The sequence below is a fragment of the Trichosurus vulpecula genome, chromosome 6 (assembly GCF_011100635.1).
Source record: "Trichosurus vulpecula isolate mTriVul1 chromosome 6, mTriVul1.pri, whole genome shotgun sequence".
Lineage (NCBI taxonomy): Eukaryota > Metazoa > Chordata > Mammalia > Diprotodontia > Phalangeridae > Trichosurus > Trichosurus vulpecula.
The window spans coordinates 83990976-84008496 of NC_050578.1; the positions used below are offsets into that span (position 1 = coordinate 83990976).

At 38.4% G+C, this 17521-nt stretch overlaps 1 protein-coding gene across 1 annotated transcript in view; it reads right to left on the minus strand.

Annotated features, from left to right (window-relative positions):
* CPE (carboxypeptidase E) overlaps positions 1-17521 on the minus strand; it is a 133988-nt gene that overhangs the window by 23642 nt on the left and 92825 nt on the right. The window contains exons 2-3 of the mRNA XM_036764806.1: positions 12862-13058; positions 10288-10455 (exon numbers count right to left, since the gene is read on the minus strand). Of these exons, the coding sequence (XP_036620701.1) occupies positions 10288-10455; positions 12862-13058 (365 nt within the window). The remainder of the gene's footprint in view (positions 1-10287; positions 10456-12861; positions 13059-17521) is intronic.

The window sequence follows — 17521 nt, forward strand, 5'->3', positions numbered from 1 at the left end:
TGTCCATCTGGACAGTATAGTGAACCTATATGTATATATATAGCCATAACAGTAAAAAAAAATATTTTACATGAAAGATTGAACCCAAAGACAACAGCTTGACATTTTTATATGGTGATTTTTAATCAGCAAGAGCCAGGTTTTCTCATTCGCCTCCAGCTACCTAAAGAGCTCTTCCAGAAAAATAAAATAAAGCTTTCCCTGTAGCTCTTAACCTGAAGAAATGTCTATCTTAATCCTTGATCCCATGAAGCTTGACACATGAGGGTTGAAGTTGTAACTTCAGACATTAGCAGCTCGACAACATAACACAGATTAAAGAAAAACATCTCCTAAAGAGGCTTGCTAATCTAGAAGCAGATTACGTACAGAAGAAGAACAGGAAATAACATGGGTTGTTCTGGGGTCTTTCCCCCAGAACAGGAGGATTTGTTTGGTTTTAATTAATTATTCTTATTTGAGAATGTTTTATTAATGGTATGGAATCCCCCAAAATATTATCTCCCCTCTCCATGACCTTGCTCAGGCCATCCCCATACCTGGAATGCTCTCCCCTCCTTATTTCTATTTCATAAAAACTTTACCTCTCTTTAAGGCTCAGCTCAAAAGTCACCCCCTCCCTGTGGCTTTTCTTCATTCTACACCCCATAGTAATTAGTGCCACCACCCAAATTACTTGGTATTTTAAAATATATTGTGTATATTCTTATCTGGGATCATTTACTCCCCCAACAGGATGAAAGCTCCTTGAGGACAGGAACTAGCTCACATTTTTCCTAGTATTCCTAGTGCCTTGCAGGTATCTGGTAAATAGTAGGCACTTACTAAATCTTTGTTGAATTGAAGTCAATACTTTAAAAAGATCCATGATTTCATCAGTGGAATCCGTCAATGAAAACACAACTGACCCAGTACCCTGTAGATGGTTTCACTAACTGCTATGGCAAACCAAATTCATCACTTGGTGGCCAGCCTTCTGGTTACATGGGCTGTGTTTCAGACAAGACATTCACAGTTCATTACTATGCCTTTACTCAGAGGCTTAACTAGTTGAAAGAATCTAAGAGAACGTGAGATCGGCTGGCAGATCCTTTGAGAACCCTGATAAAGCAAAAGAACTATTTGAAACATTTCAAGATGAAGGGGGAAAGGGAAGAGGTATGAGGATATCCTATGCTGTGCATAAAGTGACCCTACTTCCAGTGAATATATATAATATTTGTATGTAAAGTTACTTTCTATGAAAATGTTATACTTGCAGTCATAGAAAGCTAAGGACATGGTAGGAAGCCAGATAGAGTGGGGGAACCCCAGTGCTCCCACCAAAGAAATCCTCAAATGAAGAACTGTAAGGAATTCCAGAGAGCTACCAATGTTCCTTGGGGTTAATAATCATTCATTCAAGGGACTCTTGTTTTCTTCCTTTTTAATTAAAACCTTCTTCTCTAATGTTGTGAAAACTTTTGCTTGCAAGTTAGGAACTCAGCCCATTAAACTGCAGGGTGCCAAGAATAGAAATTCCCAGGTTTCCTGGATGAGAAAATATGAGCCAAGTGAAGCATGAAAATTCTCCAAAATGTTCTCAGATCCTTCATGCCATGAGCTTCTGATCCAAAGGCTATATTTAGGTGGTAGAACAGTAGCATCATAAGTATGTGCTTTAGCCAGAGGAGAATTGGAAGATAGGAAAGAAAAATGTCAAAGATGTCAGGTTGATATGTAATTTTTCAAAGGGGAAAAATTAAACAAAGTGTTTAGTGGATAAAAAGATGTAGGCAGAGGTTTGAAAAGGGCAAAATGAAGAGGGCATGAACACTACGAAAAAAGAGCATTCTAACGCCTCAGCAGTGATCAAAAGATGTATGTTTGAGAAAGACCTAGTAAAAAGGAAATTAGTCTTCCCTCATTCTAAAGAAGAGGGTAAGTTTTAATTTTCATACTGCATTCAAACAGCTGTTCTCAAAGTGTGGTCCTGGGTCCCCAAGACCTTTTCATGGGAATCACAAGGTCAAAACTCTTTTCTTTGTAATTATGCATCCAGATTTGATTTGCTCATCCAACTAAGTTACAGTAATTAATTGGTTCTGTTTCAAGTTTTAAATACATGATAATTGCTTGTGGTATGGATATATTTATAAATTTTCTTATATTGTGCTATTTGGTTAACATTGTATGACCTATGTTGTTAGAAAAACAATTCCTCTTATAATCTAGATGTTGTTAGATTAAGAATTGTACTTACTTAAGAATTGTGGTTGTTAACTAAAACAAGGATTTTTGGAACCATCTAGTCATAAATTCTTATCAATCCCATGCAAAGTCTGCTGTGTAGTGGAATTCCCACTGAGTAAGTTTTTAAAAGGTTGGTAAACTTTGTTACTGTGATATAAAACTAGTTTAAGTGGGTATTATTAGAAACATACTTACATGGTCTAGGAATAAACACTACTCATTGGGAATCTGGGAATGTTTTAATTATATTTTACATTTATTTGGTCTGAACAAATGGGTAAGTCTCCTGAACAGAATATAAGAGAGTACAAAGACTCAGATGGACTCCAGTCCTTTTTTTGACCGCCCTCACTTCGAATCTTCCACCAGGCTCTTCATTGGCCAGATGCAACCCCCTGCACTCCTCTGACTTCGATATGTCATGTCCTCCTCAAATGGTTCATTCAAGCATGCGTACAAGCCTCTAACCTTTCACCTGATCTGAAGCCTGGTCTCTTCTAGATCAGAGCTCTGATTAGAACTAGTTCTAATCAGTAACCTGACTTACATTATGCTAAAGCTGGGGGTGGGGAAGAAGAGGGATATTTTCAACTCTGTGGAAACAAAACTGTTCCCCCCATCTCTTACAGTATGTTCTTTCCTTAGGAAAAAAAAAAAACACTGACTTCTTCCCCAAGGAAGAAGTTTTGGTACTTAGGAAGTTGTGATTATTGAGAATTTTGGTTTTATGGCACTTTGGGGATTTGTGATACTTAAAAGACATTTTACAACAACTTGGTTTTCATATATCCCAATCTTTAAGGTTTCCAGCTAATTTACTTCATGAAAGTTTAGTCATTATTCCTATTAATACCAGGGTAAATTGTATGCTTTTTTTTAGAAAGGGAAATACTTTTTATAAAGAATAGTTTTGCAAAATCTTTTTGTGTGATTTTAAAGGCCTAGTACATTGATAACAATTATATTCAAACCTACTGTAAATTTTCTAAGTTTCACTCCTAGATTTGTTGTATCCTTGGATGGGCCTTAAATAGGTGCTTTCAGAGAAAGAGAGTCATTAGTTCATGCTTCAGGTGTCCTAAGAAAGGGTACTACTAGTCTCCTGAATGTCAGTCTGAAAAGTTCAGTGTCCCACTCTAAATTTTTAAGAGGTAGGCATAGAAGTGAAAAGTTAAGACAGCTAAAAAACAGCTTAGCAGATTTGCGATTGCTCTTTAAGGAGTTTTGAAACAGCTCTAGTATTCTTATTTTTCCACATCTTCTCCAGCATTTATGATGTTCCTGTTTTGTCATGTTAGCCAACCTGACAGGAGAGATGTGGTACCTAAGAGTTGTTTTGATTTGCATTTCTCTAATCAATAGTGATTTAGAGTATTTTTTTCATATAACTCTAGATATCTTTAATTTCTTCCTCTGAAAACTGCCTGTTCATATCCTTTGACCATCTATCAATTGGGGAATAACTTGTATTCCTACAAATTTGACTCAGTTCCCTGTATATTTTAGAGATGAGGGATCTATCAGAGACACTGGTTGGAAAAATTCCCAATTTTCTGCTTTCCTCCTAAACTTGGTTGCATTGGCTTTGTTTATGCAAAACTTTTCAATTTAACATAATCAAAATTATCCATTTTGCATTTCATATAACACTATCACTTGTTTGGTCATAAATTCTTCCCTTCTCCATAAATCTGACAGGTAAAGTATTCCTTGCTCTCCCAAACTGCTGATAGTATCAGCCTTCATACCTAAATTGTGAACATATTTTGACTTTATTTTGGTATACAGTGTAAGATATGGTCTATGCCCAGTTTCTGCTATACTATTTTCCAGTTTTCCTAGTAATTTTTGGGAAAAATGAATTCTTAACCCAGAAGCTGGACTCTTTGGGTTTATCAAAGAGTAGATTGCTATAGTCGTTGACTACTGCGTCTTACGTACCCAACCTATTCCACTGATCCATCACTCTATTTCTTAGCCAGTACCAAGTAGTTTTGATAACTGCTGCTTTATAATACAGTTTAAGATCTGATATGGCTAGGCCACCTTCCCTAGCATTTCTTTTCATTAATTCCCTTGATATTCTGGACCTTTTGTTCTTCCAGATGAATTTTGTTATCTTACCCTTTTCCATTACTACTTCTTCCCTCCCTTCTAACTATTCCCCCTCTCTTTCCCCTTTCCCCTCCTACTGCCTATAGGGCACATTTGATTTCTATACTTAAAAGAGTATATTATTCCCTCCTTGAACCAAATCCAATGAATAAAGCTCAAACACTGCTCTTCTCCCTCCCTTCTTTCCCTCTACTATAATATGTTTTCATGCCTCTTCATGAGATATAATTTACCCTTTTCTGCCTCCTCCTTACCTCTTCTCCCATTACAATCCCTTTTTATCCCTTAATTTTTTTGTCATCACATTAGTTAATTTACACCTCTGTCTATGTATATCCCTTTTAGATGTCATACTAACTATAGAATTCTCAAAATTAGCAAATATCATCCTCCAATATAGGGATGTAAACAGTTTGCCTTGTTGAATAATAAGGTTTTTTTTTCCTTTTTTCCCTTTTATCTTTATATACCTCCCTTGAGTCTTGTATTTGAAGATCAAATTTTTCACTGAGCTCTGGACTTTTCATCAAGAAGGTCTGGAATTTCCTTATTTCACTGAATGTCCATCTCCTTGTCTGAAAAATTATGCTCAATTTTGCTGCATAGTTGATCCTTGGTTGTAGTCCAAGCTCCTTTGCCTGTCAGAATATCATGTTCCAATCTCTCTGATCTTTTAATGGAGAAGGTGCAAGGTCCTGTGTGATCCTGACTGTAGCTCTGTGATATTTGAATTGTTTCTTTCTGGCTGCTTGCAGTATTTTCTCCTTGACCTGATAATTCTGGAATTTGGCTACAATATTCCTTGGAGTTTTCAATTTGGGATCTCTTTCGGGGGGGGATTGGTGGATTCTTTCAATGACTATTTTACCCTCTGGTTCTAGGACCTCGGGGCAATTTTCCTTGATGATTTCTTGTCCAAGCTCTTTTTTTAATAATGGCTTTCCAATAGACCAATAATTCTTAGATTGTCTCTCCTGGATCTAATTTCCAGGTCAGTTGTTTTTCCAATCAGATATTTCACATTTTCTTCTATTTTTTCATTCTTTTGATTTTGTTTGACTGATTCTTGATGTCTCTTAGAGTCATTAGCTTCTACTTGCCCAATCCTAATTTTTAACAAATTGTTTTCTTCAGATAGCTTCTACATCTCTCTTTCCATTTGGCCAATTTTATATTTCAAGGATTCATTTCTCCTGTTAGATTCTATAATTTTTCTCTTACCTCTGTAATTTGGCTTTTAAAATCTTCCTTGAGCTCTTCCAAGAATGCTTTTTGGGCTTGAAACCAGATCATATTCCCTTTTGAAGTTTCAGATGTGGGTATAGTGTCAATGCTGTCCTCTTCTGAATTGGTATTTTGATCTTCTCTGTCCCCATAATACAATTCAATGGTCTTTTTTACTTTTCTAGCTTGCTTCTTCATGGTAATTGCCTTTTTCCTGGCTTTTTAAGTGGAACTCTGCTTCTGGCATCCAGGGGACTATATCTCAAGCTTCTTGTGTTGGGAACTAGGGGTCTGGTTACTGGCTTTGTGTGCTGTGGCCTCTGGTTTTATCAGCTGGAAGCTATATACTGTTGCAGCTCCCCTGGTGCTACGCTGAGCTGGCTGGTGTGTGCTAAATATCGAGGCCCAATGAGGTCCTTCTGAGTTTCTCTGGGGTTACAGAGCTCACAGCATGGGGTGTGGGGGAGGGGTGGTCTGACTACTAGAAGTCTCCTCTTCTCCTAGGCCTGCGCTATATAGCATAGGTGGTCTCAGCTCATCAGTCTGTGCTGGTGTCTGCCAATTCCCCTGGCTGTGCAAAGATATGCCGGGGGTCCTGGTCTTGGCACTTGCTGGTTCCACCCACTGGGGCTCAGGAACTCCCACTGGTCTGCTAAGGTGGGGCTTGCTGGGATGCCTTCCTTTCTGCACTGGTCTCCTTCTGTCACTGCAAGAGGGGGTCTCCCTAGCTTCCCACACTAAAAGACTACTGAACCCCCACTTCTGGATCCTTTATTCCAGGGTTTCTCCTATGGCAGTATTCTCTGGGTTATTCAAGGGAGGGATAAGAGTTCTTAGAGTTTACTCAGTCATCATGGTTCTTGGAAGTTCAAGAAGGTGAGTTTCAAACCTTTAGACTGTGGGCTAATAGCTCCAGCAGTAGCTGCTTCTGCTGCCACAAGCTGTGTTCTTCTGACTCACCTAGCTCTGACAGACTCCAGTCTTGCACTGAGAGGCCTAGGGATCACCATCGCAGCCTGTGGGCTGGCCCTGCTCCTGTTCTGGTATGGTGCTCCAGTATGGTCCGGGTAGTTCTGTGTGCCCAGTGTTCTCCCAGCTAGATGCAACAGATCCCTCTCTTTCTGGACTCTCCTGGCTTGGAAATCTGTCACACTCTGTCTCCTAGTGGATTCTACCTCTCTCAGATCTGTTCAGATTCACTTCTCAAGAGGTATCTGAAAGAATTTGTGAGAGAACTTGGGTACATTCCTGCTTTCAATCCAACATCTTGGCTCTACCGGAAAAGAGAGTTTCACCCTTCCCACCTACCTGCAAATTCACCTTCCCCAACCTGGTAAGAGGAGGGAGGGGGAAGGGGCATCAGTTACTGTGAGGGCCCCACTGGTAACAGTCCTGGGCCCCTGGGGCTGAAAGCCTGGAAGTACCTCCCCAGGAGGTAAGTAGTCAGCCAGCTGTCGTCTGCACTTGGAAAGACAGCCTATCTTTCTATCAATAATTTTTATATGATCTAGAAATGCAATTGATGTCACTTGAAGTTTATTGTGTTATAGTTAAAACAATTTGGCTATGGCTTATGAAAATTGTAAGATTGCTGGTTATGTTTTAATGCTTTGTGTCTTCTCGCCTGCAGAAACTTCACCTTCAACTCTAAGGATACCAACCCCTACCCCTGGTGTCCCTGAGTGGTTTGCCTCATTCCACCCTAGAATCAGCTGGCACCGAATTCCACACCCCGTGCTGACCACCCTTCATCAACCTATTCTCGGCCCCTGAAATGGACTCTCTGTCCCTGTTCAGCAGGAAGTGGCTATAGAAGACAAAGGACCTTTGCCCCTTCCCCACCCCCTCAAAGATTTCTCTTGCCTAGTGGTTGAGTAGGGAAATGGATGTGGACACAAAGGTGCCCTAAGGCTTGAGTTGCCCTTTCCCTGGTTTATGCTCTAACCCGAAGACTCCTTGAAGTCTCTTGATACAAAGGTGCCCTAAGGGTTGAGTTGCTCTTTCCCTGGTGCCCTAAAGTCTCCTCCCCTTATCTTGAAATACCACAAAACTTCCCCTTATCCTGGACCATGGAATTCTCATCTCCCCCCATCCTGGGTCATGAAAATTCCCTTTGTCTCCCTTATCCTGTCCTTATAAAAACAAGCCTCTGTCCCTCTATAAATTGCCAGTCCTTCTTAGAGGGCTAGCCCGCTGCTTTTGCATCAATAAAGCTCCCAATGGCTACAGAGAAGGCCTAAGTGAATTTTTTCACATTTGAACCAGCTCTCCCAATTCTGGCCTCGTCATTTCCTTCACCTCTTCTACTTCATATTTCAAAATGCCATCTGCCAAAAAGAGCAGTTAGTCTATTAGTTACAATGCCAGTATTCAAGATGACAACTTTTTAATCAAAAAACAGAAAAAGGACATTTTCAAATGCTCCTTAATGTTTTTGATGAGATGTTCTAAGGCAGAGGTTCCCAAAGTGGGCTATACTACCCACCCCCTGGGGGGTACTGAACCAATTCAGGGGGTTGGTAGTAGCCTCCAGTGCAATTAGGGGAAGTTGAATAAAAACAAGGGGGGCATTAGAAGCATAAGGAAAGAAGAAAAGAGAAGAAAAAGTTGAAAAACCATTTGTACATGCATGTTTCATCTGTTGTATAACAGAGTTAAAGTCATGGTAATTACATATTTTCCAAATAGACACACAAAATGAAAGTTATAACCCATCAGTGGTCAAGTCCGACAGCAAGTCTTAACAAGCAAGTATTAGCAGGCAAGCATGTAGGTGCATTGTTTGGAAGTCCAGCATGCATCAGCAGCAATATGTGCATGTAATGGTTTGTTTAGAATACAATGCTATATAGTTACATGATATAATATCACATCATCAAAATTTCAATGCAGGAAAAAACCCACAAATTTACAATAAATTATTAAATTTAAAATGCGTCATTTTTTAAAAATATATTTTACATTTTTTAATGATGCAAATTTTTTAAAACCATTAAAGGATTAAAGAAAGTAGATTTCCAGGGGGGTGCTGAGTAATTTTCTTTTTTGAAAAGTGGGCAGCAGTAGGCCAAATAAGTTTGAGAGCCTCTGATCTAGCAAGTGTATCTAGATCTCCAATTGTCTCCTCCACTGATGCTGAGAAAGAGATCACCCTTCTCCTTGCCAAAGACAACCCTTCAAAACAAACAAACAAACCAAAGACAACCCTTCTAATTCTACCCTTGATCTCATTCACTCTAGTTTCCCTTAGGACTTTGTCCCTTTGACAACTGGATCACTCTCTTCAAGTTATCATCTTATATCTCTTCTCCTTTCACAGCCCCTCAGAGAAGCACCTAACACAATACCTTGCACAAAATAAGCACTTATCAAGAATAATATAGATTAACATAGCACTTTAAGGTTTGCAAAGTGCTTCCTTCAAGAACACTTTAAGGTAGATGATACAAACATCTGTATCTCCACCTCATTTTGACCCATGTGGCTCTTAGAGTTTGAATGAATTTTCCATGATCACATCTTTTTGCTATAGAAGAAAAAAAAAACCATTGATTCTGAAAACAGAGAACTTAAATTCAAATCTTGAATCTGTCACTCAGGATGTCGCATAACCCTCCCTAAGCCTCAGTTTCCTCATATGTAAAATTAGCTCTAAATCTGTAATCCCAAAATAGATAGATAATGCTGGAAGTGAAATTTGGACCCATCCTGCTCTCTTGTCACCAAGTCTAGTACTCTTCATTTAATAAAAAAAAATTGTTGAATTAAATTGAAACTTGTCTTGCCTATGTAAGGTATGATTGAATTTTGTTTCCACAGAGATCATATGAAAATATGATTTGAAGCCATACTGGTGGTTAATTATAGGAAATCAAACTGCTTTTTGAGGCAGTTGAGGAGTTTGGCAGCTTGAAAATCAACATATCTAAAAGGCAGACTCCTTTTTGTTCTAAGAAGGCCTTTTCCTATATCCCAAAAAGAACTGCCAGGCCAAGCATCATTCAAAAACAGGATAAGACCCATTAAACCCAGACTTGGTATTAGATAATGGATCTTTTATCATTGATATCTTGGGTTTGAATCTTCAAACTCATACTTTTGTCAATTCTCTTTGGCAATTGAGGGGGATGCTTTCTCATGTTTTCCGATGCAGACAAATGGAAAGGAAACTAAAAATATAAAGAATGGGGTGTATGTGAATGAGAAGGGAAGTGGGGATTGAGGTGTGGAGGTGAAGGGAAGTGATCAAGGGATGGGGTTTAGTGAACCCTGAAATGCTGACCAAAGGGGTTCAAGGCACAAAATTTGAATCTGGAAGTATTATAAAAAGAGCTTTATACTTAGCTTAGGGCGGCTTGTGTCAGCTAAGAGGCCAAGTCACCATGTCAAATAATGACATGAAATAAAAATCTTTTTTTCTAAATTCACACATGAGCAGGTAAAATTCTTGGTATTTCTAACACCTACCAGTGTTTCAGCTACCTTATTTACTGCTTCTCTAACCATCGCTGTTCTCTACCCACTGGTCAAAAGTGAATCTTCAGGCTTAAGAACTGCTAATATCTGTGGTTCACAGATTCTGCAGTTTTTAAAATGGCTTGGTCCCAACCAAAAAGAAGTCTGCCTATATCCCTATCAAGAAATTTTCCATGATTATAAGGGTAATTTTCTCAGAGATAGGCAACAGGAGCCTATGAATATATACATGCTGTTTACCTTTGTGTTCTGGTCCACGATTTTCTTCAGGTTTTTCAACAGGTGATTGTTTGGCCCACCTTCTCTTTCATTAACATAGACAATCCTATCCAGGTCAGGAAAATTTCGGTTCAGATCTATTCCTTGGGCATTGCTTCTACCTACAAACCAATCTTTAAGCTCACCAGGCTAAAAACAAAAACAAATTAATTATTTACTTTAAACATTTTCTGGTCATGAATATGTTAGAATTAGACAACCTATTAATGAGAGTAATTCTTTCATCTCAACAGTACTCTTACCCTAAGAACTGTTTTGTTTTGTAGTATTATCCTATTTTGTTGATGAGAATATTCTTATATTTTAGCATATATTCATATATTCACTTTTAAAAACACACCTCCTGGTGTTAGCAACAACAGTGCACATAGTGACCCTGACCCCTCAAGGGAGAGGAAAGGGAGCAAATACTACTACATTCCCCATAGCATATTGTGGTTTTGAGTAGGGAGTAGTTGAGGGATGTACGTAATGGAAAGAGAAAATGTGATAAGACTAGTGTTGACGTAGTTTCTGACTTCTGTCACAAACCTAAACTGAGGAAAGGGAGATTGGTCTCAGAAGGTTCATTATATTAGGCCAACCACAAGAACTCTGGGTACTCAGATTATAATCAGCAAATTTTCCTTTGGTGTTTTATCAGTTCAAGCCTCCAGTTGAAGAGACCCAAGATTTAAGTGAGACCGAGTTGCTGTCTCCAGTCCAGAAGCTTGCCAACATAGGAGAGATCAAAAGAAAAGCAAGTGGGAATTTTAGACCACTGAACTCATTATTTTTCCTATGTCTTTCCTTGTTAATAACTCACACTACATTGGCAGAATTAGGGAGTAAGTCTGAGAAACACTAGCAAAGTGTCCATACCCCTCCTCCTCCTTTTAAGCATACTCATTAATTATATACCACCCGCCCTTTCTCTTCATTCCTTTGCCAAACTGTTCCTAATACTTAGGAATTGGAAATACAAAATTTCTCCATACTGATGCTTTCTTGTAAATAAATATAAAGAGACTTACCATTCCACAGGATTCACAAAGGTTGGAAGCCTTTTTAGCTGGTAGTTAATAGTTGGTAGTTTAAAAAACACTTCACTTTAATTTAGTTTAAGTGATAGTGGTACTGCAAATGGTTGGCACCTATTTAAAAATAACACTGAAAAGAATTGCCTGCTAGACTTCTTAACTAAAAAGTGGCTTTGCATGAGCGATATTTAAATTTAAGATGTCTCCGTCTTATTACCCTACCAAAAGCAGATGAGTTAGATGAAGAAAAAACACTAGACCTTTATGATTTGGGGCTCTTCTACTCAGTTTTAAAATGTTCATTCAGTAGGAAATCTAAAAAAGTGGGACTTTTAAAAAATGTTCAATGTATGTTTTATTATGTGAATTTTCTTGTTTTGAACAAAAAAATTGTTAGGGGATAAATTCTTTTCTACTTTGAAGAATGGCTAATTTCAAATATTTTAGGGGCTATGGATCAAAGGTACTAGAAAACAATAGTAAAATTCTTTATTTTATACAATTACACAGAACTGGATACCTCTCAAAATACAGGAGACTGGAAGGGGATATGTATTTGTATATGTATATATGTGTATGTTTATGTGTTTGTATACATGTATGTGTATATTACTGTTTTTATACAAGTACTTTGGAAATCACATTAATTTTTCCCTTCATTATAGGTTAAGCTTCTGGACTGTTTCGTAATCAAACTATAAGGTCTCTATTTTCTTTTCCATTAAAATTTATTTTTATTTCTTAAAGATGCATTTGGAAAAATAGAGCATTTTGAAAAATAAAAATATTAAATCCTGTAACATTTCACAAAATTAGTAGATTATTTCAAACAACCAGAATGCCGTACAAGTATCCTAAAGGTAAGAGAAGCACACACAATGTATTCTTTCTTCAAAAAAAAAGGCAAATAACAATAACTCAAAAAATTGTGGGGTTACTTTTGCCAGATTTCCTGGGGGCTAAACACATGCTGGATTGCTTTATCTTGGAAATGGGCTCCATGATTCTTCAAAACAAGGTCTTGACATCTCTAAAACATTGTCCTTAGGGAAAACCAGGCCTTCTCCTATAAACTCAGCAGAGGGAGCTATCATACCAAATCACTGATTCCTTCCCTTCTACTCTATGGGGCGTATGCCCTTCTATGGGGCACATTCTGAGCTAACAATGGCACTATGAGATCCTCTCATATTTCCCCCAAATTTTAGGTTTTTAAATAGGAAATTTGCTTAATCAACAACCTTGAAAAGTGAGTACTGTTTATTTAGCAATGTTCAAAGAACTCATTAATAGGTTTATTAATAAAACTCATCCTATTATTCATTTTAACTAATAAATGCTATTCTCTGCTTACTAGATAAATGTTCTTCTCCTTTGTAATATATCAGTCCCTTGAATTATCAGTAGCCAAGCTCCTATAAGCTATGTGTTTGCATATATGTGTATATTTATCTGTTTTATGTATCTGCACATACAAAAAAAAACCCCACTAATTTGTGGCTTTCTTTATACCCACCTGAGATGCTGCTTTCTCAAAACCATCAGGATTCAGAGAAGGCATAATGTGGATGCGAGTACTGTGGATTAGGTTGATAATTGTCTCATTTCCCTTCTGGTATTCATTGCACAGGTACTGAGCCAAGAAGATGAGCAATTCCCGGCCAACAGCCTCATTACCATGCATATTCCCAATGTATTTGAATTCAGGTTCACCTAAAAGAAAAATGTACTTATGAATATTATGAATTTATACATATATGTCCATTTTATTTCTTAGGATACTGAGGCTCTGACCTGCCCAGGGTCACACAGCTAATAACAATGAATGTCAGGATTCAAATCCAAGTCTTCTTAACTCCAGTCACAATATTTAATTTAAATATTTACTGTATCACGCTGCCTCTCTGGAGAAGTATTAGAATTAGAAATACTCTCTTGGCCTTGTACTTTCCTTTCCCATCCCCAGGCCTTATCACAGGGCTGAAGCAATCAATCACCTATGAAAACTCACAGTAGCCCCCTCACCACTGAGGCAAGAAGATTCTTTCCCTGTCAAGATTAAGTTTCATTCCAATGAGATTCTTGAGTGTCTGTGTGAAGTGATTTCTAATCATAGAGAACCACACCCTTATATGACCTCCTTTCTGGTGCTTATGCTAATCTTAATCTAATGATGAAGTCTAAGCAGGAGCAAGACTATTTATATACAACCTGCCCTTCTACTCTTCCAGAGATAGCCTTCTCCCCAGGGTTTTCTTCCTTCAATTCAGTAGTTCTAAACCCAAGATCCCTGAACACATATACATACATACGTATGTACATACATACATACATACATATGTACAATAGATACAACAGAGGATACAATAGATGGATGGATGGACAGATACATACACAAAAGAGTGGCATGGATGAACATATGGACAAACACAAACCATTCCAATTTAATTGGTCGCCTTTGTAATTTTATACATTCTGGGTATTTTATACATTCTTAAAAAATTATTTTGAGACATGACAGAAAAGGTTAAGAATCTCTGATCTAGACCTTTTGTCATTTTTTTTAAAACAATTTTTAAATATCTGGAATGAGCCAATTTAAAAATTGGGAATAGCAGCAATGGAGAGATTTTTTCCCCCATCAGATGAGCTCTTTTTTCCATTTATGTCTTGATTCTATTTCTTCTTATGTCTGTATAGGTGTGTCCATCTAATCAACTGAAGAGCCATAGAAATCTTCAACAATTATTCCCATTCCACTATCACTATAACACTTAAAAGAAATTTTCCTTACAACAGCCTTATGGTGTAGGTCGCACAAGCATCATCGACCCTATTTTCCAGATGAATAAACTAAGGCTTGTAGAGACTGCAACTTGCCAAGAATCATACACCTAGTATATGGTAGAGCCAGAGTTTGAACCCAGGTTTTTTCTGACTCTGAGTCCAGAGTTCTTTCCAATATCCCATGCTACCTGTATGTTTGTGGTCAGTTACTAGCAAAATTTAGAGTTCCTAGTAACCAAAAGAACCATTAGGATATAATCCCTCAAGCCTTTTATAGGTAAGGGGTTATCCAGTTCCACTCCCTTAACCCAGTTCTGGAAATTATATCACCAAATTGACTCAACTTCTGTAGCTCCAAGTTACAAAAAGCTCTCTGGGCCCCAAAGAAGCAACATGATGTTGTCAGTGCTACAATCTAGAGTCAAAGGACAGGTGAACTTGGGCTCTGCCACCTAACTATTAACTAGTCACTTCACTGGCCCTCAGCTTTTTCATCTCTAAAATAAGGAGATGACCTCTGACTTTCCCATTGTACCCCCCAAGTGGATCGCTTTAGAGTTGAAAGGGACCTTAGAGGTCATCTAGTCTAACTTCTTCATTTTACAAATAAATAATAATAGCTAATAGATAAGATTTATATAGCACTTACTCTGTACCAGACACTGGGCTAAGCATTTTACAATCATCATCTCATTAGGCTTTCATAACAACCCTAGGAAGTAGGTGTTATTATGATCCCTGATTTACAGATAAAGAAACTGAGGCAAACAAGAGTTTAAATGACTTGCCCAGAGTCACACAGTTGGTATCTGAGGCCATATTTGAACTCTGGACTTCCTAACTCTAGGCCCAGCACTCTATCCAGTGGGCCATCTCACAAAGAAGCTGAAGCCTGGAAACGACTTGTGCAAGGCCACACAATAAACCTGGATTTGAATGTAGGCCACCTGGCCACAGATTCAGGACTCTTTCCACAATAATATACTGCCTCCTGTGGATGCAAGGTGGGATTTCCCTATTACTTCTCAGAAGAATTTAAAATTCATTGTAGCCCATGCAAAATGGCAGATATCTCCACCATTCTGGCAATAGAAAAGGAAAGAGTGCTGACTCTAGAGTCAGGAAAGCTGTTTGAATCCTTCTTCTGTCACTTATACCTGTGTGACCTTGGTCAAGTCACAATCTCCCTCGACCTCAGTTTTTTTCATCTGAAAAATGAAGTCATTGGACTAGATGGTCTCTAGAGTTCTCTCCAGCTCTAGGTCTATTATCCTATCATCCTCTTAGAAACCAAGTAGGAGCCAATATGTCTCCCATGACCACAAAGATAATGCCTTTCCATTCAAAGTATTGATATATGGTAATAGAATGCAATCGATTGGGACTTCTCAGCAAAACAGAAAACAAGTAGCTAACTAATGTGTTTTGCATTTTCAGCTGATCTGTGAGAGGCGGAGTAGGGTGGAGGAGAAATAAAGCAGACTGAGAAATCAGATGTGTGTCTTTTATAAAAACAATTAACCTCCAGATGTTTCATAAAGTGGAATAACAGTTACAATCAACCCCACTTCATGGAGCACAGTGTGTGGTTCTTCATCATCATGTTTATCTCATCATCGTCACCACCATCAGTTTCCCAACTTTTGTAAATGATGATCTCAGGAAAGAAATGAAGTTGTGAAATTATTGAAGGATAGAGGCAATGATGCCGTGTGCAGCTCATTTCCCATGAAATGCTAAGCTAACTCCCCATGGCCACCAAACGCAGGAGACCCACAAGAGATCCTCAGCAAGCAGCTGCACAAGCTAATTTGGTCATAATGAGGCTCTTACTACCTTTAAGATCCTTTGTCTCTTCGTTTGAGCAAAAGGAAAAACAGTTCAAAGTGACTCTCTTCTCTATCTGTCTCTGTGTTTGTTTCTCTGTGTCTCTGTGTCTATCTCTGAATCTGTCTGTCTCTGCCTCTATCTGTTTCTCTGTGTGTCTCTGCATCTCTCTCTCTTACCCCACCCCCATTTAACTTCCTTTTATTTTTCCTTAGACTATGGAGACTGGATTTGCAGGCAGACTATAAATGAAATGAATGACGCAGCCCTTCCTGTTTACAATGATTCCATGGATGAACAAATCCCAGGTTTAAACAGGGTTTCAGCCGCCAGGTACGTCAATTCTTGGTGAATGCCCATAAGTGCCCATGTGTTATCTCGTCTCTTAGCAGCGGAAAGGAAACAACACCCCGAAATTCTCACAGGTTACTTGGAGTAAATTGTTGGCTGGTTTGGGGGGTTCGTTTTTTAAATATTCCTTTTATTTTTCCCTTACTTCACCAGATGATCTGTTCTATACCTTATACAAGAGTAGAAAAGAGGTTCTGAATAATAGATTTATTTATTGCCATCATACTTTAGAAATTCATCCAACTCCATTAGCATTATATATATTTAGAAACAGTAACCCTGACTCTTTGTCTTTCACTCAGTTTCATGCAGGGAGAGCTAATGGCTTTCCAATCATCCTACATGGCATACATTCACTAATCAAGCAGTCATTAAAAACCAACAGCATGAGGTGAACCTTCATCTCACAAATCAAATCCATTCAGGTCTGACACTTTATCCCCTCACTCCCAGCATCCATACAAACGTTGAACTCTACATATGAACAACAGCACCAGGCTAGGTCTCTCTAGAACAAGGGGTCTTAACCTTCTGAGCACACCCTTTGCAATCTGATGAAGCCTGTGGAGCCTTTCTTAGAATAAGGTTTGTAAATGCATACGATGAAATACAAAGAATTACAAAAGAAACCAAATAAATTGAAATAGCCCAAAAATGCTTAGGTTCCAAGTCAGGTTAAAAAACCTGTGCTCCAAGAAGACAGTGTGCTAGGCATAGAGTCAAGAAGACCCGGATTCATAGCTCTCCTCTGATACTTACCAGCAGTGTGACCAAGGACATGAAATCATGGTTTGGTGCAGGGCATTCCCACACTGGGAGTTTCCTAAGCTGATAAAATAGCAGCCCTGGCTCATTCACATCCATCTGTCACAGAACAAGGGATAGGAACAAGGACTAGATTTTTTATTTCAATGGTAGAGGAAACTCTGAGAACGCAGGTTGGTACAACTTCTCTGCAACTTATAGGTCTTAAGCCTTTTCTAGAGCCCTGTTTTCCAGGATCAAATGGCTAGTATGTGTCAAAGGTAAACCTTGAACCCAAGGTTTTCCTGATTAGAACAAGATAAGATATATTTTCTAAAATCTTTCATTAGGATCTTCTACAGATCCAAATGAAGTTATGAAAATGTTGCATAACTATCCAACCCAAACATGAATCACGATTTTCAGTATCAGACTTGCAAATTCATCAGTTTATTACAGTACTTCAG